At 48.9% G+C, this 21,750-nt stretch overlaps 1 protein-coding gene across 1 annotated transcript; it reads left to right on the top strand.

The window, feature by feature from the left end:
• The first annotated feature begins 1,830 nt into the window (after positions 1-1,830).
• LOC135249044 (centrosomal protein of 95 kDa-like) lies at positions 1,831-21,576 on the top strand. Its single transcript, XM_064324283.1, has 22 exons — positions 1,831-2,044; positions 3,229-3,357; positions 4,210-4,317; positions 5,219-5,341; positions 6,547-6,664; positions 7,490-7,611; positions 8,902-9,015; positions 9,157-9,368; positions 12,238-12,310; positions 12,614-12,681; positions 13,838-13,998; positions 14,112-14,244; positions 15,509-15,623; positions 16,170-16,348; positions 18,202-18,288; positions 18,355-18,511; positions 18,650-18,813; positions 19,211-19,285; positions 19,395-19,547; positions 19,957-20,103; positions 20,417-20,488; positions 20,899-21,576. The coding sequence occupies exons 1-22, from the start codon at positions 2,023-2,025 to the stop codon at positions 21,073-21,075; spliced, it is 2,709 nt and encodes a 902-aa protein (XP_064180353.1). The 5' UTR covers positions 1,831-2,022; the 3' UTR covers positions 21,076-21,576.
• The last annotated feature ends 174 nt before the right edge of the window (positions 21,577-21,750 follow it).

Raw genomic sequence — 21,750 nt, 5'->3', positions numbered from 1 at the left:
TGGGGAGGTGATCGGAGAGCAAAATGGATAGTTTGGATTATAAAGCAAATGGTCGGGAAAAAAATTAAATACAGTATATATTTTGATAGAGTACTTAGTATGAGTTGATTAGACTTAAAATTCTTGAATATCAATTTCCACGTACTAGCAGGCATCATTCGGGGCATATTAATTTGAACAATGATGCGCTCTGCCTAGTCCCTTTTCTGTGTTGCAGTGGCTTGAGTATTGTATATAGTTTTCCGAATGCATTTTGCCCTGCACTTTTTTTACGAAGGTTATTTTTTACTAGTTGTGGTTTCGTTTCAACTATGATGTCTATTGACTTTAAAATGGCTTCTGTCTGAAGCAACTCTGTCTAGATTGTTACATGGCTAAGTTACGTCACACAGCTACATAGGTAGATGTAACTTTGTTTGTAGTCCATTATTTCAAGCGAATGCTTGAAACGCTGTTACTCCAGAGAGATACTCATAATTGTTTAAACCTGAGCATTGTGAAAAGATCAGACACTATGCAGTTGGCAGGGTCGTTTTCTTTTTAAACAACTAAAATACATGAAACTACTTATTTCCAGACCTCACCTGAAATAAGGTTAATGCACAGCCTCCTCCCCCCCCCCTTAATATTGTACATTTTCACCAATATTCTTATATTCCTTTTAATACCTTGGAGTAATTTAGTACTATATTATTTTAGAATTGATTAAAGACTGTTAAAATTTTATTTAATTAAATATATTGCATTTAATAGCTAATCTTCAATTAATATTTTCTAAAAGATCTAACCGACAGTATAAAGCATAGATGGAAATGCGTTTATAGTTGGCCCCAGTCACAGAAAATCAGGGGAGTTTAAGGCAACAGGGAGGGGGGAGTCCTTTAATGGTTATAAACAGACTCTGTCAGAAAGCATCTTGGCAACACGTTATGTAATTCAAATCAAGGTTTTTTATCAAATCTGTCCATCAATCAATCTTTGTCATCCCATACATCTCAAATAACACCACCCATTTATGCAGTTAGAAAACCTCCCATTCGTTAGAGTGTATTACTTTGAAAAAAAATTTAAACACTAAAACACAGAGGGGATGCTTTCCACTTTTTCATAACTTCGGTTTTTTTCACGTCCTTGCTGAAGAAAATGAAATGAAAAGAAACGAAACGTTATGTAACCGCAGAGTTGGACCTCCATCATTTCATTAGGTATGATCCGTATAGGAAAAAAAAACATTAGAACGCATCAGGCTGATTTGTCGTTTGTTGTCAAAGTATAAACACATTATGTTTTTTCACAGAAAACTAAAACATTTTTTTTTCTCAGCACACCGAGCCGTTGTGGCAATTTCCTTTGTTGAGTGACCAAAAAGAAATGCATTTGAACAAAATATTTATTGTTTAAAAGTAAGATTTCGTCGACCTTAGTGTAAACACATCCAGCCAAAGAAGATACATCTGCCTAGGTTTGCACATAGATACAGTGTTCCAAAGTAGCTGGAGAATTGCCAACACCACGGTATTGGATCTACTTTCTTAAAGTACTAGGGCGACTCAGCATGAAAGAACATCAATGGTGTGCTGAGGCACTTCCTTTACCGGTAAATGACGTCAATGCAACCGCCTGTGAATAATTTAACCAAATGGAAATATATTTGTTTTTTACAAATCATATTTGAACGTAACTAGTCTCTATTCATGTATTGATTCGTGTTCACTGATGAAAGTATTCAAATGGCGAAGGATTTTTCTTGTAATTAGAAAAAAAGAAAAAGATGTCTTACGCTATTTCCGGAAACACATTTCTGGTCTCCGTAGCCAATCATAATTTTCTCCTGTTTTAAATGTCCAGGCTCTTGGAAGGTGACGCCTACCAATGTACTCGTAGTCTGTTCCCTAATGTCTTGGCTAGACTAGCGTTAACGTTACAGTCAGGTCAAAGAAACGATTTTTAACACAAACGTAGCGACTGAGCTTGAAAGCTAACGCTTTTCACCGGGGCAGCTAGCGCTAGCTAAAGGGATTCATGGGAACCCAAGAAGAGAGAGGTTAGTGATTGATTTGTGAAACTAAACAAGCCCGTTGAATATAAGTTGTCGATACGTTAAATTGTATTTTGCTTGCCAGCTCGACCATTAACTTACTTTCAACGGATCATTGTGATCTCCCTAGAATTAGTTAATCGAGGCAAATTTGTTGCAAGCTAGTACTGCCTACCCAAAACACAAGGACGTTGTTGCAAGCTAACACTGCTAACTTAGCTAGCTAACATTATCACTGCAACGTTTATTCTGACAGCTAGGTAACGTTGCCAGCTGACTTGGCAGTTACACATCTGGTTGATAAATTGTAACTAGATAGCAACTAACGTTAGGTAGCCAATGCTGTCTTAGCAACCAGCTGACTGGTGACGGGAGTTACCAAGCGGATCTCGGAATTGTAGGTGTGTGAACACAAGGGCTAACTGTAGGAAGTTGGCTAGCTGGCTAACTGGCTAGCATCTTGCGAGCTGTGGATCTTACGTTGGCTCTACGTTACTGATAGCTAGACTGTATATGACGTTACAATTGCTGGCCAGGTGTACTATTAAGGTTATTGATAGGTTGTGCCCTGTGGCTGGCTACGCTTGCTTACTTGGTGAACAGTTAGCTAGACACATTGGAAGTTTTAATTGTTAGTGTAACATTAAACGCTAACCCAACCAGCTTTACGTTATCATCCTGACATGACTAGTGGCAATGCAGATGTTTGGCGAATGTTATCTATTGTCACCCGAATGTATAAACTTCGAAATGTCGTTTGCAGGCAATCAAGCTACTACTCTCTGACTGGGATAGTTAGCTAACGGCAAATTCATGACGTTGGCATTGCCGCCAGTCTTTCGATGAGGCGCCAATATTTAGCTAACGTTACTCCAAGTAGCAACGACTTCAATTTACCAGTTAAGATGCATTCATGTGTTTAAATAAGATGGTGCTGGACCTATCCATTATTAATTCGCCAAAACAGTCAGCTACACACTACGGCCATCTGTTGTGAACCTCTCCCTTAATTACCACAATGGTTGGCGATAAATATTTTAATAATAAGTTAATGTTGAAGTTTTATTACTGACGTGCTGCTGCGTACAGTAATTTAGCTAACATTAACTTGAATTTGATCAGCTTCTTAACGCTAAAGTTACCGAACTTGGCTGAATGCCAAAGCTTGATTAACGTATTTCTTCGAACAGATTGGGTGGACGTGGCCAATGATCTTCTCAGCAAGTGTCATATTAACCTGAGGCTGCGGAAGGTGACAGACTGTGACGCCAGTGTTTTTGTTGCTTTGTATGAAGCAATCTTGGGGGAAAAGGTCCCAGGTAAACTAACGGTTAAAAACCTAAGTGTTATCTAAAGGCAAAATCTCTTGACATTATAACGGTTTACCCTTGCGACTGGCAATATTTCTGATAGATTGTATTTTTCTCTTAACTTTAATAAACATAAATGATTTAATAACTACCGTCTTTCATCAACTTTCTACACCCTTACTGTTTTGCTATTATAATGTATTTGTTTACCTGATGCCATTAATCCAGAGCAAGTAACTGAGTGCACTTTATATTTTACCGTTTCATAGCTTGATATGTATTGAAGCAGTTCAATGAAGAGTTTGTCATGTGTGCATCAGTTCTACTGTACTTCACATTTAACAACCATGTTACCCTTCTCCTTTGTCCTATAGAGTCCACAAGTGTGTCATCTTCGTTTAAAGCTGTTTGTCAATTACTGTTATGGTTATTTTTATATCATTTGGTTTTGTCGAATATTATTTATGGGTGGCTGTTTTCGACACAATCAAGGATGCAAATATTTAGTAGTTTGTTTTTGATCAGCAATATGAGGATGCAGAACCTTGTAATGGTAGGTGTAAGGCTTGGATCAGAACCTGGTAGCTTCCATCGTAAGGTTCACTTATCTTTGCATCAGAACCTTAAGGCTTCCATTGCAAGGTTCTGTACTGCTGGTCAAAAACAAACTACTGCATGCTTGCGAATTGCACCGATTGCATAGTGGATCAGGAAACTGAACCTTTAAGCCTTCAGATATTCTCATGCCTGTGCCTTATCTGTATGAACAAAGCTGTTTGTCCCTTAAAATGCCTTTAGAGGGTGATTGTAAGGACTGTGAAGGGTATAGCAGGTGGTGATGAGCTGTTTTTCTATCTGCAGATTACATTGCTGCTCCTAGGAGTCAGGAGGATGACATTCACAATGTGCAGTCAGTTATTGACTCTCTAGCTCTAGATTACCTGCAGATCAGCTTGTCTCACATCACAGGTGAGGGGACCGTTACTTTTATATTGCATATCAATGATGGCTTAATTAACATGACTCGTGTACATATCAAATGTTATGAGGTGAGCTACATCTTATAGATTATTCCTGCAAATTAATATCTAATTGAAAGCGTTTGGTTGTCTGCCACCATTATGTTTCATGCACCTGAATCTTGTTAAACAAAATCTCAATAAGTAATTGAAAGGCAGTTGGCGAGAAGCGTGTCTTCGCTTTTGTCTAAACTCATTTTAAAGTCTTATTTATCTTACAGAGCATGTTTGCATGTACAATTGCATAATCCTTTTTATGCAAGCATTTTATGGCATGTAGATTGCTCATGTCATCTTCAGAAATTCCTATTTACTATGACTGTCATGGTGATTGAAAGAATGGCAGTTTGGTTGACAGACTAAGGTGACCTCTTATGATGACAGAGATTTTTTAAAGGCCCTTATTTAAGGTCACTTAAAGAAGCTACGCATGCGTGAAGCAATCACATGGTCCTAATGGCTTTTCATGTATTTCAGGAATATTATTAAATGGTGAATGAGCTTTTAGATTCAGTTATTTTTTGTTGTTGTTATTTTCGTTTTGCCTTCGGGAAATGACATTCCAGGAATTGTCTCTTCTAAATTGATTCTCAAGAGCTCCATGAGTGCTGCTATTTTTTTACCTCCTGAACTTGTGTACGTTTATGGGCAATCCCTGGGCAATTTCTGCCACAAACAAAAAACAACAACGGGGCTTTGTTCAGTGGGAACACATGTAGAAGAAAAACACGTAGAAGTCTGAGATTTCCGTAAGATTTTATTTTATAAAAGACAGATTGCAGGGGTCACTGTTTAAAACTCATTCAGTTTGGGTCTGTCTTGGTCTCAGTGTTGGTTTTCTGTTTTTTCAGGTGAGAATGTCGCAAGAGGGGACAAAGAATCCGTAAAAAACCTGCTGGAAATCTTTGACGGGCTGCTGGAGTACCTCACGGAGCAGATCTACGAGGAGGAGCCGGCGCATGAGGGCCGGGCAGGTAGAGTCCCCCTCTCTGCTTATCGCACGAAACGCGCCGTGTCTCCTAAAACTTGACGTGCGCCCAACCGCAGGGCTGCTCTGAAGACCCGATAGAAGGCTGCTCTCGGAAACCGCTTCGCAGCGAGTTGCCCGGTTTCGCTGAGCTCGGCTGTACTTTAACACCGCGAAGCTCGCGCTGCCGAAGGGCGCGAGACCCTGTTCGAGTGAGATCATCGGCGCACGTGAACTGGACGTAATGGGGTTTAAGGTGACTGCAGTCGGGATTACAGGCAGCGTTTTATGGATTGGTGTGACTGTGCCTGCCGTCGTGTCTGCCCCTTATCTGAAAGTACATTACATTACATTACCGGCATTTAGCAGACTCTCATATCCAGAGCGACTTGCACAACTTTTTTTACATAGCATTTTACATTGTATCTGTTTATACAGCTGGATATGTACTGAAGCAATTCAGGTTAAGTACCTTGCTCAAGGGTACAACGGCAGTGTCCTACCCAGGAATCGAGCCTATGACCTTTCGGTTACAAGCCCAGTTTCCTTACCCACTGTGCTACACTGCCGCCCACTAAGCCCACCAAGCCCATCAAGCTGTGATGGCTGCATTTGCACTTTGATGTAATGCATTCATTCAAATGATCGTGTCCCGGTAAATACTCAGAGCCTTTGCCAGTTGAGGAGGGGGAGGGGGAGGGGGTGTTCATCCCATGGCACAATTAATCAACTGCTTACATTTTTGTAAATGTTTTGGCACACCTTGGTAGATCAGAGTTTAACAGAGCTCTGAAATTTGGTTAAACATTTTTCTCTCCTCTCCATGTCAGTGCAGCACCCCCCAAAGTCATTTGGTGATTAGTGGAGATTTGAAAGTGTTATGCCTATTTTCAAGAACATGTTGCTCAACAAAGTTACGACAGTGTTTCTGCCATCCAAGACGGAGAGCTGTGATGTCTTTTGCGTACCAGATCGGCTGGCTTCTCACCGAGACAACTGCTGTTTGCCTGTTGCCCCATTTAATTTTTTTACTGAAATAGGGCCATAAAATCTGTTTTATTTTTTCTGAAAAAAAAAAAAAAAAAATCATTTTCAGATTTAGTTTTTTCTGCTGTCTGAGACTTTTATAGATTCCTTCAGGATTTGCAAACATGATGTAACTACGGAGAGCTGTGTGTACTGATGTTCAAACTGAACCTCCTCTGCTTCCAGCGGCAGAAGAGCCAGACGGGGTCCCAGGCCTGGGGGGCACCGACGCCGCAGCCCCAGGGACGGACAGGCCTGAGAAGGGCGACCTGCTGGAGCGCGTATCCCAGTGTTCCAGCATGCAGTGAGTCCCCCCCCCCCCCCGCCATTCTCCTCTCACTGTTCAGCTGCTTGTTATGGTATCAGGCTGTGGAGAAAGTCTCTCCGCCACGCCCTGTCACCCGATAGGCCTCTACCTGCCTGCGCGGATGGACAGCCAATCAGGACGGGGCTCAGATCCTTATCGGGGGTCACACACTACAGGCACTGCGAGGTCAGGGCATGTGGACAATTCAAACACAAAAAAGCACAACCTCTCAGTGCTGTTGTAAAGGTCAACGTGGAGGACGGAACAGTCTGCTCCGGATTTGTGCATTGTGGACGTGTGTATTTACTTCCTGTCCCGGCTTCATGATTTCATCGTATTTATTGCAATGTAAACAGGGTGGAATGAGTCACCACAATGACGACCACAGCTGTTCCAACCCGCAGCACACGAAGTGGCTCGACAGCATTTTGTTCCTCTTGCGTGGAGATAGTAGAAAAAGATCACATGACCTGGAACGCTGTCTCTCGATGGCTGTATCGAGGCGTGTAACACAGAAGCGTTCAGATCTCATTACTGATTAGAAATGAGCTAAATGAATTTGCCGTTGTGGCTTTATAATGCTTGCCGATAACTACAGGAAGTTGTGCCCTGTGCCCTCGTTCAGATTGTGTGCCGATAAGCGAAAACGACGCACAGGCGCGCGGTCCTTTCCGTACCGCCGCAGCTTCTGCGTTGTGAAATGTTTGCGAGGAATTGCACTTCTGTTTGTCGAGTCGCGTAAATCCTGCATGCTCGGTTTTACTCATTTCATCGGTAACGGCGCTGTTGTGGTGAAGAGCAATGTGTGTAATTTTTTCGCAGGTCCACCGTCCGGTCCAGCAGCAAACATTCCCTCCCGTCCTGGAGCGCCGACGGGTCCGAGTCGACCGCGGAGCTCATCCGACTGGGAGACTCCGCCCGGACGTTCACCGCCAAACACAGAGGTGGGAGTCGCTGCTCACTGCTTGCTGCTCGCTGTGCTGTTCATTACATTACATTACATTACATTACAGGCATTTAGCAGACGCTCTTATCCAGAGCGACTTACACAACTTCTTTACATAGCATTTTACATTGTATCCATTTATACAGCTGGATATATACTGAAGCATTTTCGGTTAAGTACCTTTGCTCAAGGGTACAACGGCAGTGTCCTACCCGGGAATCAAACCTGCGACCTTTCGGTTACAAGCCACTGTGCTACACTCCGTCCTGTGTTCGCTGCTCGCTGTTTGCTGTTCGTTGTTCGCTGTGCTGTTCGCTGTTTGCTGCTCGTTGAGGCACCCCTGAAGAATCATGCCTTTGTGTCACCGTGGCTGCATGTCTCTTTTTACTTAAACTATTTCAATCTTCAGTAGAACCTTTTCCACGAAGCTCTGTTAATAACACCAGGCTGAATCAGGCCCAGAGAGCTAGCTTACCACCTTTCTGTCATTCGTTTTTTTTTAACCCTGGGCTAAGCTTGAGGCCTTTGAGGTAAAGATTCAAAGTTATACTCTCATGCCCTGTGCTGACAGCCGCTGGACAAACATAACGTGCGACCGGCGTTTACATTCAGCATTGCGAGAGCGTAGCGGCAGGGGAATCTGATTGGACAGTGCACATTCCACAGGTATCCCACAGTTGACCCTAACCCTGTTTCACACTAGCTACTTTGGCCACAGCTAGTGGGTGATTTGCGGGGTTAGCCCTGTAAAGTGTGTGCTAACGGATGTAGCGGGACAGCTTAGCCTGGGGCTAAGGTTTGGTGCTGTTTCAGTATAGAATGTGTAGGGGGGTGGGTGGAGGTCAGTGTGAAAAGCCCTAATGTGAGCGGCAGGGAGGATCATGTGTGCGGGTCACGTGTCATGAGCCCAACATGGCGGCTCGGGCCCCGGGGGGAGGGGGGGGGGTGTCCTCTGTGGGACGGTGGTCTTTTCGGCTTGTTTACTCCACACTTCCCCTGCAGCTCTACCCTGCTCCGCCTGCACCCCGCACACACGAGGATGGTCTGCTCTGGCCATGCAGGGGAAAACAGGCAGCAATGCTTCTTATGGCACACCTAGTCACTTAATTGAAGCAGGGAATTGTATGGATTGTTCATCTGATGGAAGAAACAAAATAAATAACCGGATATATCACCTTGTCTGTTTTTTTAAAGCTTTCTGGAGTGTTTTTTATGATTATATGTAGCCACGTTGGCTGTATTTGCATTGCTGTATTGACACTGTGTAACGGTGTGTCTCTGTGCTCAGTATGCAGAAGCGCTAGCGACCAGTCCGACGGTGCAGTCAGTGCAGAGCGCCGATCCTGTGAGGCCCATCGGACCGGCCCGTCCGGTTCTAGGCCGGGGCACAGCCGCGAGCCAGGCGAGTGTGTGTGTGTGCGCAGGCCAGTGTGTGTGTGTGCGTGCGCAGGCCCGCGCGTGAGACGCGCGTCGGGCGGGGCCGATGAAGGGTGACCCGCGCTGGACGCGCTTTTAAACAGGTGTTTTTTCTGCGTTGCTCCAGCAGTGGATCCAGCCCCGGTCCCCCGGGATCGCCCCAACGCCAGCGCCACCCTCCTGAGGGAGCCCCTCCACTCGGCCATCCCCCTGCTGCCCCCCTACCAGACCACCCCGCAGCGGCCTGAGCGCCGGCCCCCCTCCGGCAGCCAGTCCCCCGCCAGCGTGTCCAGCCACAGGGGGGAGGAAGAGGAGCAGAGGCCCCCGGTTATCAGAGTGGTGAGTTCTGTACAGGTGCAGTTAGTTATCAGAGCTGTGAGTTCTGTACAGGTGCAGTTATCAGAGCGGTGAGTTCTGTAGGTTCAGGTGCAGTTAGTTATCAGAGTGGTGAGTTCTGTAGGTTCAGGTGCAGTTATCAGAGCTGTGAGTTCTGTACAGGTGCAGTTATCAGAGCTGTGAGTTCTGTACAGGTGCAGTTATCAGAGCGGTGAGTTCTGTAGGTACAGGTGCAGTTAGTTATCAGAGTGGTGAGTTCTGTAGGTACAGGTGCAGTCATCAGAGCTGTGAGTTCTGTACAGGTGCAGTTATCAGAGCGGTGAGTTCTGTAGGTACAGGTGCAGTTAGTTATCAGGGCGGTGAGTTCTGTACAGGTGCAGTCATCAGAGCTGTGAGTTCTGTACAGGTGCAGTTATCAGAGCTGTGAGTTCTGTAGGTACAGGTGCACTCAGTTATCAGAGCGGTGAGTTCTGTACAGGTGCAGTTATCAGAGCGGTGAGTTCTGTACAGGTGCAGTTATCAGGGTGGTGAGTTCTGTACAGGTGCAGTTATCAGAGCGGTGAGTTCTGTACAGGTGCAGTTATCAGAGCGGTGAGTTCTGTACAGGTGCAGTCATCAGAGCTATGAGTTCTGTACAGGTGCAGTTATCAGAGCTGTGAGTTCTGTACAGGTGCAGTCATCAGAGCTATGAGTTCTGTACAGGTGCAGTTATCAGAGCGGTGAGTTCTGTACAGGTGCAGTCATCAGAGCTGTGAGTTCTGTACAGGTGCAGTCATCAGAGCTGTGAGTTCTGTACAGGTGCAGTCATCAGAGCTGTGAGTTCTGTACAGCTGCAGTTATCAGAGTGGTGAGTTCTGTACAGGTGCAGTTATCAGAGCTGTGAGTTCTGTACAGGTGCAGTCATCAGAGCTGTGAGTTCTGTACAGCTGCAGTTATCAGAGTGGTGAGTTCTGTACAGGTGCAGTCATCAGAGTGGTGAGTTCTGTACAGGTGCAGTTAGTTATCAGGGCGGTGAGTTCTGTACAGGTGCAGTTATCAGAGTGGTGAGTTCTGTAGGTACAGGTGCAGTTATCAGAGCGGTGAGTTCTGTACAGGTGCAGTTAGTTATCAGGGCGGTGAGTTCTGTACAGGTGCAGTTATCAGAGCTGTGAGTTCTGTACAGGTGCAGTTATCAGAGCGGTGAGTTCTGTACAGGTGCAGTCATCAGAGCGGTGAGTTCTGTACAGGTGCAGTCATCAGAGCGGTGAGTTCTGTACAGGTGCAGTTATCAGAGCTGTGAGTTCTGTATGTACAGGTGCAGTTATCAGAGCTGTGAGTTCTGTATTTACAGGAGCACTCTCATAAATATCACTTTAGGGCAGTGTGACTCACTCACAAGATGCTGAGACTGCGGTGAGACCTAGCTTATTTAAATATATAAATATTTATATATTGATGAGAATAAAAGGTTTGTGATGACACGGGGGGAGTTTCTAAACTCTCTGTTGTGTTGAGCTTTTTAATAGTTCTGTAATGGAAGATATGGTAAGTGCCGCACGCAGATGACCGCTGTGCTTTGTGGGTAAGACCCGGCACCGGTGGAGCGTGCGGTGGGGGGGCGTCACGGTCGCGGTTCCTGTTTCCGTCTGGGACCTCCCCTCGCGGCGGCGTACACACGCGCTCCCGTGACCCGCCGACGGTCCCTGACAGGTTCAGACACATCCCAAAGGAAGGTGGCGGCACCCTGACAAACCTTAGCCTGCGGGGGGGGGAGGAGGGGGTAGGGGAGGGAGGGAGGGACACACACGGAGCTCTTTTTGTGCGAAGCGTCGAGTCCTTCCTCTTGCGCTGACGTCTGCATTCCTCCGGCACGCCCCAGCGGGGTATGCAGGTGGACGCGCGCGCGTCTCGCGGGCTTGTGGGCGGGGTCACAGCGAGCGGGGGGGGGGGGGGCGATCGGAGGGCGGTTGTGAAGAAGTCCGAGAAGAGCAAGAGCAAACAGAAGGAGCACGGCCGAATTTTACGCGTCGAGTGTGCTGCATGAGATATGTGCCCCTCTCTGGTTTATTGGGTTTAGTCATTTTTTCCACAACTTGTATGGCTGTGATATGTCAGCTCACTGAGCACAATGTTTGCTTCTAAATGCCCACATTAGGTAAACTACGATAACTGTCTAGGAGTGATTCAAAGGGAAGAAGGATGCTATTATGCTGCAGTTCCTACCACCTAATCATCAGTCATAGGAATAGTCATATTTTAAACAATCAGAAGCCCTGGTCCTCAGTGCCCCCCCTCCCCAATCTAACGCAGTGAGCTGGGGAACTAATTCTCCTTGTTTTGAAAAACAATCTTGCTGATCTCATTCAGTCAACAGCATTTTCCTTTTTCTTTCAGTTTGACTGAAAGTGCAGATAAGATAGCAGAAGCTACACTCACTACACTGCATTCTCAAACGCTTCTGATTCAGGCCTGTTTACCACGGAAGCTATTTTACAGAGATTGTTTCCTTTTACTTCATTCTCTGGAATCGCAATCGGTGGGGGAAAAAAACACCACCCCGGTGATTCCTGCAGTTGGCGTACGAATGAGCTCACAGGCGGTTACATAAGCTGAAATGGGTCAGAGTGAAGCGGCATTCCTATGCGAAGCTCTTGGGTTTTTGGGTGTGGCGTTTCCAGAGCCGATCTCTTTATTGTCGCGGGCGGCGTTAGCACCTAGCGCGCCGTCTCTCCGCATCACAATGCCGCGGCCTTCCTGCGAGCCGCGAGCTGCGATGCGCTCGCCTTTCACAGGGAGATTGAGCGTTAACACCCCCCGCCCTGGGCTGCCCTTTGTTTGTGTCACTCTGATAATCTGCTAATGGGCCCTCTCCTCTCCTCTCCTCTGCCCACAGAATGGCCTGTCCCCCAGGCCGCCGTCTGACGCCGCCCCAGCCAATGGCCTGCAGTCTCCCTGTCACTTCCTGGGTGAGCGTCTGGCACCGACTCACCCGGAGTCCGCAGCCCAGCCTCGAAGTGCTGTGGACACAGGAGCTTATTTTAATACCATGTCACCTTAAAATGTTTACATTGTATCAGGCTTAAAAAAGTGGCTGGTGAAATGCCTTGTGCTTTCATTATGCACTGTGTACAATGCAGTCAAATAGTCACATGTCCCTTTGGCAACTTTCATATCACTGTGTGAAAGGAACTGTCTGCTGCAGTTTCTGATGCAGTCTCCCGGCTGACTTGGCCAGTTTCCTTATTGAGCTGGGTGTGGTTGGCTTGCAGATGAGGGTGAAAGGTCCGTGTCCAATCAGAGGGCGGTCAGTTCTGAGGTGGACAGGAAACAGATGGAGGTAAGGTTTAAAGTTCATAGAGATGAATGCGTGTCACATGACCTGCCCCGTCCATTCATCACCTCAGGGACCTTGAGCTTTGAGTCGGGCTGAAATATTAGGTTTATGGAAAGATCCTAAAACCACGCAGAGCCCACGTAGTCTTCCAGCCTCAGTGACTTTTCATCTGTGCAGCGGGCAATATAACACTCACTGGTAACACAGGATGCCCTGCAATACACTGGCGGCCTGTCCAGGGTGTATTCCTGCCTTTCGCCCAATGCACGCTGGGATAGGCTCCAGCACCCCCCACGAACCCTGCTCAGGATAAGCGGGTATAGATGATGGATGGACCCTGCTCAGGATAAGCGGGTATAGATGATGGATGGACCCTGCTCAGGATAAGCGGGTATAGATAATGGATGGACCCTGCTCAGGATAAGCGGGTATAGATAATGGATGGACCCTGCTCAGGATAAGCAGGTATAGATAATGGATGGACCCTGCTCAGGAATAGCGTGTATAGATAAGGATGACCCTGCTCAGATAATGGGTATAGAAATGACGACCGTCAAAAGTTATAGATATCGATGGACCCTGCCAGGATATGTATAATAATGATGGACCCTGCTCAGGAATAAGCGTATAGATAATGGATGGACCAGTATAATGGTAAGATAATGGTTGGACCCTGCTAGTTTCAAGATATGGATGGCCCGTAGGATAGGCGGTATAGATAATGATGACCTTGCTCAGAATAAGCTGGTATGATAATGATGACCCGCTCAGAAATGGTATAGATTGGAGGGACCCTGCTCAGGAAAAGCGTTAGATAATGGTGACCCTGCTCAGGAAAGTGGTATAGATAAGGACGGACTCTGCTAGGTGGGGTATAGATAATGGATGGACCCTGCTCAGATAAGGTATAGATAATGATGACCCTGTTCAGGTGCGGTATGAAATGGATGGATGATGTTATCAGGAAGGTGCATATCTACACACTGTTACGTCACTGGGGATGCAGGTTCTATACATGCGGTCTATAGGATGTTTCGGCAGTCCTAGTTATATAGCTTGTACAGTGGTCCTATGACAGTAGCCCCTCCTGTGTTTAGAACTACTAGCCTTCTGCTGATAACCCGCTGTTCCACACTCAGTTCTGTGCCCCCCCCCACAGCCCTCCGGTGGCGGGCCCAGGCGGGTGCTGTTCCGCACGGAGCCGGACGTCCTCTTCCTCACCCTGAGAAACCGCAGCGGAGAGGAGAGCCAGGACGGCACGGCGAGCCCCCCGGCCCAGAAACAGGACCACAGAGGGCACAGAGACCGGGGCGGACCCAGGTGAGGGCTCCACCCCTCCGCCACGACGCCTGTTCTGCACACCCAGCGCAAGTCCTAACCCGCAGGGCACACTCACTGCCAGTACTGATGCCGGCTCTTTTCCTTCCCCTCAGGGGGGGCGGGGCGCTGGAGGAGGGGCGGGCCAGCGAGCCCCTGTCCTGGCACAGGCAGAGGAACCGGCAGACCGAGCAGGAGCTGCACCAAATGTCCGAGAAGCTGACCCGCCGCCTGGAGGAGCTGGACGCCGTAAGTGCCCCCCCGTTTGGGTTTGGGGCGGACCCTGGTCCTCACACGGTGTGCTGGTCAGACTGCGCCCCCGTTGGGTTTGGGGCGGACCCTGGTCCTCACACGCTGTGCTGGTCAGACTGCGCACACCTAGCCTCTGGCCCTGGCCTGCACTAGCCTGTGCACTTGTCAGATTTCTCACGAATTTTGCGTTGGGAGTTGTATGATTCCTCATAAAGACTGCCCTAATAGTCAGACTGGTGGGGTTTGGGGCGGACCCTGGTCCTCACACGCTGCGCTGGTCAGACTGCGCCCCTCGTTGGGTTTGGGGCGGACCCTGGTCCTCACACGCTGTGCTGGTCAGACTGCGCCCCTGTGGGTTTGGGACAGATCCTGGTCCTCACACGCTGTGCTGGTCAGACTGCCCCCCCGTTGGGTTTGGGGCGGACCCTGGTCCTCACACGCTGTGCTGGTCAGACTGCACCCCTGTGAGGTTTGGGGCAGATCCTGGTCCTCACACGCTGTGCTGGTCAGACTGCACCCCTGTGAGGTTTGGGGCAGATCCTGGTCCTCACACGCTGTGCTGGTCAGACTGCGCCCCTGTGGGGTTTGGGGCGGACCCTGGTCCTCACACAGCGTGCTGGTCAGACTGCGCACATTCCTCAGCCCTCCCTGTGCTCCAGGCCTGCGCTTTGAGCCTGTGACACTTGCACAGGAATTTCTCGCAGAATTTATGAACGTTGGCCTGAGTTAGTATGATTTCTCTCATAAAGAACTGCCCATAAATAAGAAATACAGCAGAGGGAAGAAAGCTTTCAGTGCTCTGACCTGCAGCTGTTGCTCTCTCTGTACCAGTCTGTATGGAGCGTACAGACCTCAGGCTGTAGGGCTGAAAACGCAGGCGTGTCATCAGTGTCTGCGCTGACTGCGGGTATGTCATCAGTGTCTGCGCAGACTGCAGGCGTGTCATCAGTGTCTGCGCAGACTGCGGGTATGTCATCAGTGTCTGCGCAGACTGCAGGCGTGTCATCAGTGTCTGCGCAGACTGCGGGTATGTCATCAGTGTCTGCGCAGACTGTGGGCATGTCAGTGTCTGCGCAGACTGCAGGCGTGTCATCAGTGTCTGCGCAGACTGTGGGTGTGTCAGTGTCTACGCAGACTGCAGGCGTGTCATCAGTGTCTGCGCAGACTGCGGTTGTGTCAGTGTCTGCGCAGACTGTAGGCGTGTCATCAGTGTCTGCGCAGACTGCAGGCATGTCATCAGCGTCTGCGCGTGTCTACGCAGATGCTGAAACGGGCCCTGGGGGAAGGCGGGGAGACTGCGGACACCAAGGAGGAGGACAAGCATTCTCACCACAGCGACAGCGTCATGGAGTGCCGCCGGACCAGGAGACAGACGGGTAGGGCCACGCCCACTTTCACTCAGCTTTGCAGCTCTGTCCTGAACGCCAGCTTCAGAAGGAGGGGCCATTTCATGTATTATGAATACGTGGTTATTGTAGTAGTAAAAGTTTTAAAGTAAGTTTTCTGTGTGACAGCAGGGAGCTTGCTCAGATATAAGGACAGAGGCTATAATTCCACATGGCTGTGCAGTAGAGTGTGTGGTCTGTTATTGATCCAGTGCATTTGTGTGCGTGTGTATCTGTGTAAGTGAGCAGTGCATTTGTGTGTGTGTATCTGTGTAAGTCAGCAGTGCATTTGTGTGTGTGTGTATCTGTGTAAGTGAGCAGTGCATTTGTGTGTGTGTGTGTGTCTGTGTAAGTCAGCAGTGCGTGTGTGTGTGTATCTGTGTAAGTCAGAAGTGCATTTGTGTGTGTATCTGTGTAAGTCAGCAGTGTGTGTGTGTGTGTTCTGTGTAGTGTGTGTGTGTGTGTGTGTGTGTGTGTGTGTGTGTGTCTGTGTAAGTCAGCAGTGTCGTGACCAGGTGGTGTCTCCTGATTGTGCAGGTACGCCGCACACGTCCAGGTCTCCTCGCACACGCTCCCTGTCGCCCTCGCCCCCCCCGGCGCGCCGCTCGCTGCAGGCCCAGCTGGATGAGGCCCTGAGCCGCAACGTGCAGCCGCACATGTCCCGCGTGCACAGGGAGGAGCAGCGGGAGCTGCAGAGCCAGCGGCGGCTGGGCCAGGTGAGACCAGCTCTAACCGGTTTTAACCAGCTTTAACCAGCTTTAACCAGCTCTAACCGGCTTTAACCGGTTCTAACCCGCTCTAACCAGCTCTCACCGGCTTTAACCAGCTCTAACCAGCTCTAACCGGCTTTAACCGGCTCTAACCAGCTTTAACCGGCTCTAACCGGCTCTATCCGGCTCTAACCGGCTCTAACCGGCTCTAACCGGCTCTAACCAGCTCTAACCGGCTCTATTCAGCTTTAACCAGCTCTAACCGCGGTTTCCAGCTCAAGCTCCAGTAATTAACTTTTTCAACTTCGTATAATTAATAATCATATAATAATAATAATAGATAAATAAATTATCGGTCTGGGTGGAGCGAAAACCAGGAACATCTGTGGTACTCCAGGAACAGGGTTGCCTAACCCTGGACTAACCGATGTTGTTGGTGACAATGGTGAGAGATGCACCTCTCTGACTGGTACGAGCTCTCGTGAAAAAACTGTCCCGTGATACATGTAAAATAGCCCTATGACATATAAATAAATAATAATAAAAATTTCTGTCCGCAGTGCATCTGTTCTGAAATTGCCTATACTGAGCATCCGCTGTTGTTGCAATGTTGAGAGTGCACTCTGGCTCATGATGTACCTCTGAACCCTGTTCAGAGTTGTCTACGTATGAATGCACTTTTTGGCGTGATAGGCATCTAGTGCTGCTGCTGAGCTCTTTGTTTGGATGGCACAGTGGCGCTTGGGAAGGAAAAATATGTTGAAACAATTCATGCAATTGTCCTGATAAACCCCTGATTTTTCCAGCAAAACTGGAAACTGGTAGACACGGACTTGAGCTCTCAGCTGTAGTTTCTGAATGGTCTCTGTGCTCTGTGGTTGCTCCAGTTCCGCGGTGTACTCTGAAAAAAACAGGACAGGACAGACTTCCCTCTGTCTTGCAGAGAAAATGACCACTTCCTCTTTCCTCCAGAACCCAGGAACTCAGAGAATGAAAAATGGCTGATGTCATTTTCGATTGCAGCACACAGGCCTCGTTTTGGCTCGTGTGTCAGGGTGGCTGCTGAGCCGGGCTCAGAGAGGCCGGTGGGGGCTTCCTCATGGCCTGTCACATGGTATAAACAATCAAGGACTGCTGGCTCTCCAAGGGCAACAGGCACTTCAATGCCATAAAAGTGAATGAGAAATCAATGGCTGCCACTGAGAAATCATGAAACGCGCTTGCCAATGTCTGGGAAGGGGGGGGGGGGGGGTGAGTGTTACTTTATTGTTTGGTCTGAGGAGGACTGAATCTTAGCCATCTCCTGTTGCCTGCCATCGCATCCCAGCATTTTCGCCTTTGTCTGTTTAGTTTAGCTCTCCTGTTCACAAAGCTAGTGTTATCTCATACCGTGTGCTCATACCAACGCATTTTATGTTGCATGGTAAAATGCGTTGCTGTGTGTGCACGGTGTTGGCAACATGGTAAAATGTCATTTTGTTCAGCGTTGTAATAAAATGCAGTGGAGTCAGCGCTGTCATTGGCTGTAGAGTCAGCGTTGTCATTGGCTGTAGAGTCAGCGCTGTCATTGGCTGTAGAGTCAGCGTTGTCATTGGCTGGGGAGTCAGCGCTGTCATTGGCTGTAGAGTCAGCTTTGTCATTGGCTGTGGGGTCAGCGCTGTTATTGGCTGTGGTGACAGCGCTGTCATTGGCTGTGGATTCGGCGCTGTCGTTGGCTGTAGAGCGTTGTCATGCTTCCGTGGAAGATGCACAGCAGTGGGAGGAGTCAGGTGGTTGAGTGGCGGGTGGCTGAAGTGTGCGCTGGTGGGAGGAGTCAGGCGGTTGAGTGGCGGGTGGCTGAAGTGTGCGCTGTTCTCCAGGTGGTGAGCAGGGCCTATGAGGACGAGCTGAAGAGGCTGGAGGACCGGGAGCGTGCGGACATGGCCAGGAGCGAGGAGGCCAGGCACGTAGGGCCTGCCCCCAAAGTCAACAAGCCGGGCACTCTTAACCCGGGTCTCTTCTGCCCGTCCCAGGAGAGGGAGTACAGAGAGGCCGTCCAGAAAGGTGTTCCCCGCGTACCAGATCCGTCCCAAGTCTTCAGCCCCAAAGCGCCGAACCAGCACCGCCCCCCCAGGGCGAGGCAGCTCACGCCAGGCAGAGGGAGGCAGCATCCACGGAAACCTGCACTGAGTAAGCTCCTCCCAGTCCTCCAATCAGAGCCGGGAGCCTGGTGGCTTATTTGCATAGCGAGCTCCTCCTCTGTACTGAGAACGTACGTAGTGCGTGTGCGGTGCTGTGTGTGTGTGTGTGTGCGTGTGTGTGTTCCAGTGAAGGTGAAGGAAAACGATCTGCTCCCTCTGCTGCTGGAGGAGTTCCCCCACCTGCAGCTCTCCCCCCACACGCTCACGCGCATGTGGAAGAAACAGCTCAAGCAGGTGGACCACCTGGCGGCCGTCGGCAACCACCACGCGCGCAACAAACTAACCAGCCAGGTGGGGGTGCTGTGACAAAGTCTTTCTTCTGTTTACATTACACGAGATTTTATTTGGCAGTCTGATCCATATGTCCATCTGTCTTTGCTTTCCTTTGCTGTTTTTCAGTTCTTGCATGCTCATTTTCTGTTCTCTTGTCGTTCATTCTGTGCTTCCACTCTGGCATTTCATTTGGAGGCTGTTCAAATTCTGTTAGTATGCAATTTTTGTGACCCTTTTGCCATAAACTGCCCTTCTGTCAGTAACACCTCTACAGTGTACTGTAGCATGTAGATCTATCTCTTCCCTGCGTAGTGAATGTGGTCATCCTTTGGGTGTCCAGCAGCGTTGTGTGTGGAGTGGATTCTGTAGCCTTGTGGAGACACAGGAGTGAAGTTCCTTTGTACCTTTGTTGCAGGTGGAGGAGGCCCAGAGGAGGCATGACCTCCTGGTGGAGATCATCCGAAAAGAGCAGGAGCACAACCACCGGCTGGTGAGTTTCGGGCCTGCTCCCGCGGCCTTTTCGGTTTCCCATCATGCACTGCTTCGCGTTGCCCAGACGGTCGGTCACCTCTTGAAGCCCGTCTCCTCTTCCTCCTCAGAGGGACTTCAAAGACCGGATCCAGCAGCAGAAGTCGGCCCAGAACAAGCTGAAGGAGCAGAGGAGGCAGATCGCCCGGGCCAAGAAGTACCACAGCGACTACCACGTGCAGATGCGCGCTCGCATGATGAGAGCCCGCACGCGCGAGGAGAGGGTGAGGGCTCCGCGGCGCCCCCTGTGGGCCGCTCGCCGAATGTGCAGCCCGCTCAGCAGATTCACCTCTTCAGACCAGCTCACACGCCAACTCACGTTATCTGCACATACAAACGCAGCTGCGTATTTACTGAAAGAGTTAAGAGGTTAAGTGTCCTTTTGCTCAGGCCTACAAACTTGGGGAGCCGGCCCAAGCTCCCTAACCCATCGTGCTAGACTGAGCCCGGCAGCGGTGTTCGTAGTATAGAGCACAAACTAGCTTCAGCACTGGGGAGCGGATGTGGCTGTGAAACGGAGTCTGCGCGGTGCACTTTGCTAGCCGAGCGTGGTTTCTGGCTCGGAGGGCCCTTGAACGCTGTGAGTGGAGTGGAGTGGAGTGTAATGGCCTGGGGGCTCGTGTGTCCGCGCAGATGTTCAAGCAGATCTTCGAGGAGGGCCTGGAGCTGCAGAAGTCTCGGCTGAGAGAGGAACGGGCCTACGCCAAGGAGGTGCGGCAGGAGCACCAGCGCAAGCACCGGGACGAGCTGGAGTCCATGGAGAACTACTACAAGGACCAGGTAACCGACCTCTGCCCGGTCCACACGCTCTTCCGGTGGACTTCTGAGAGTCTAGGCTTAGATCAAAACAGGGACGCTTTAACAGCTCGCATTTAAAGTGCAGCTCTGCTACTTAGTTCACATTTTTGTGCGTGTGTGTGTGGCATTGCGAGATGGGCATTTTGTATTTTGTGGCATCGGGGCACTTGTGTTTGTTTTGGAACACTGAATTGTATAAGATGAGACGTGTGTGACGTTCGGATGCATTTGAACTGTGTCTGGGAAGGTCAGAATCACATCTGTTGTCCGTTGTTGTTCTTGTCGTCGCTTTCAGTTTTCATTGCTGGCCGAAACCCTCGCGCAAGAAAGAAGGGAAATCCAAATGCGGAAGAAGGCCCAGGAGAAGGCAAGTGTGGTTTTTGCGCAGGGACGTGGTGTGACTGTGAACAGGCAGTGACCTCGGCGGCTCTTAATAAAGGATACATTACATTACAGGCATTTAGCAGACGCTCTTATCCAGAGCGACTTACAAACTTACATAGATTTTGGCTTGTAGTCCATTTATACAGCTGAGAGATTCATGAAGCAATTCGGTCAGACTATCTCATGGACAACGGCAGTGTCCTACCCGGGAATCGAACCTGCAACCTTTCGGTTACAAGCCCAGTTTCTTACCCACTGTGCTACACTCCGTTCCACATCATATCTGCCCTTTAATAACGGCTGGCAGAGCCGCACTAGGCCCTGAGAAGCGGCGGTGTGATCCAATAATAACCGTTAGTGAATTTGTGGCCTCTGCTCGTCTTCGCCCCACAGGCCCTTCAGAAGATGAAGAGGGAGCTTCGCAGCAAGATGGAGAGGGAGATCGGCGAGCTGCAGAAGATCATCATCCAGAACGACGACGACGACTACTTCTGGGACCTGGAGGCCGAGAGGCTGCGGGGGAAGGTCAAAATGGCCTCCTTCCAGTACAGCGCCGGCCACGTGCCCTGAACCTCGGGCCCGACACCCGCCGCCTTCCGGAACCTTCCGCTGCTAGAGTCCGCACCAGGGACTGCTTTCTAACAGCCTTTTTTTTTTTCTTCTTTCTCCAAAACACTTCGTCATTTCACTTGACTTCCCGTTTGTGCAATTTGGTAATGCAATTTTTGTTTTTATAAGAAGACGGAGACGGGGGACCACGAAACTTCTCTCTCAGTTTACCTGGACCATCAAGAAAGAGGATGTGACACTAATAATGAGGAAGTTCAAACGGAAGATTTGTTTGGTTTTTTTTAAAATCTGACATTTTAACTACATGCTGGATTTTTATCTTCCTAACGTCTTAAACACTGTTAAATGATTGCTGAAAGCAAAACCAGGTCTTAAATTATTTATTAAATCTCCATTCAGGGTTTTGGTTAAACTGTCCAACTGTGTTGTGCATTTTGATCACTAGGGGGCGCTAATAAACTAAAATCTGTAAAGGATCCTGCATTACCACTTAAAGCAGAAGTGTTGATTTACGCCTGTAATTTATATCGTACAGAAAAAAAAAACTGCAGTTTAAGAGCATGATGCTGCAATGTACTGTGCTGTCACACCATGGCATGAATCCGATCTCAAAACAGTTTCACAACTTTATGAAATCCGTCCAACGACTTCTCCCAAAAGGATTCCCTCCCCCTT

Source organism: Anguilla rostrata, chromosome 2 (assembly GCF_018555375.3).
Source record: "Anguilla rostrata isolate EN2019 chromosome 2, ASM1855537v3, whole genome shotgun sequence".
Taxonomy (NCBI): domain Eukaryota; kingdom Metazoa; phylum Chordata; class Actinopteri; order Anguilliformes; family Anguillidae; genus Anguilla; species Anguilla rostrata.
Note: the sequence above shows the minus strand (reverse complement) of the source record. Positions and strands in the feature narration are given on the sequence as shown.

What these genes read in the sequence shown, in the direction of transcription:
- LOC135249044 (XM_064324283.1), top strand. Translation starts at nt 2,023, where the DNA reads ATGGGAACCCAAGAAGAGAGAG. An exon ending in TCCACGGAAACCTGCACTGA is followed by an intron (nt 18,512 to 18,649) that starts GTAAGCTCCTCC and finishes TGTGTGTTCCAG; the next exon opens with TGAAGGTGAAGGAAAACGAT. An exon ending in CCCGCACGCGCGAGGAGAGG is followed by an intron (nt 19,548 to 19,956) that starts GTGAGGGCTCCG and finishes GTGTCCGCGCAG; the next exon opens with ATGTTCAAGCAGATCTTCGA.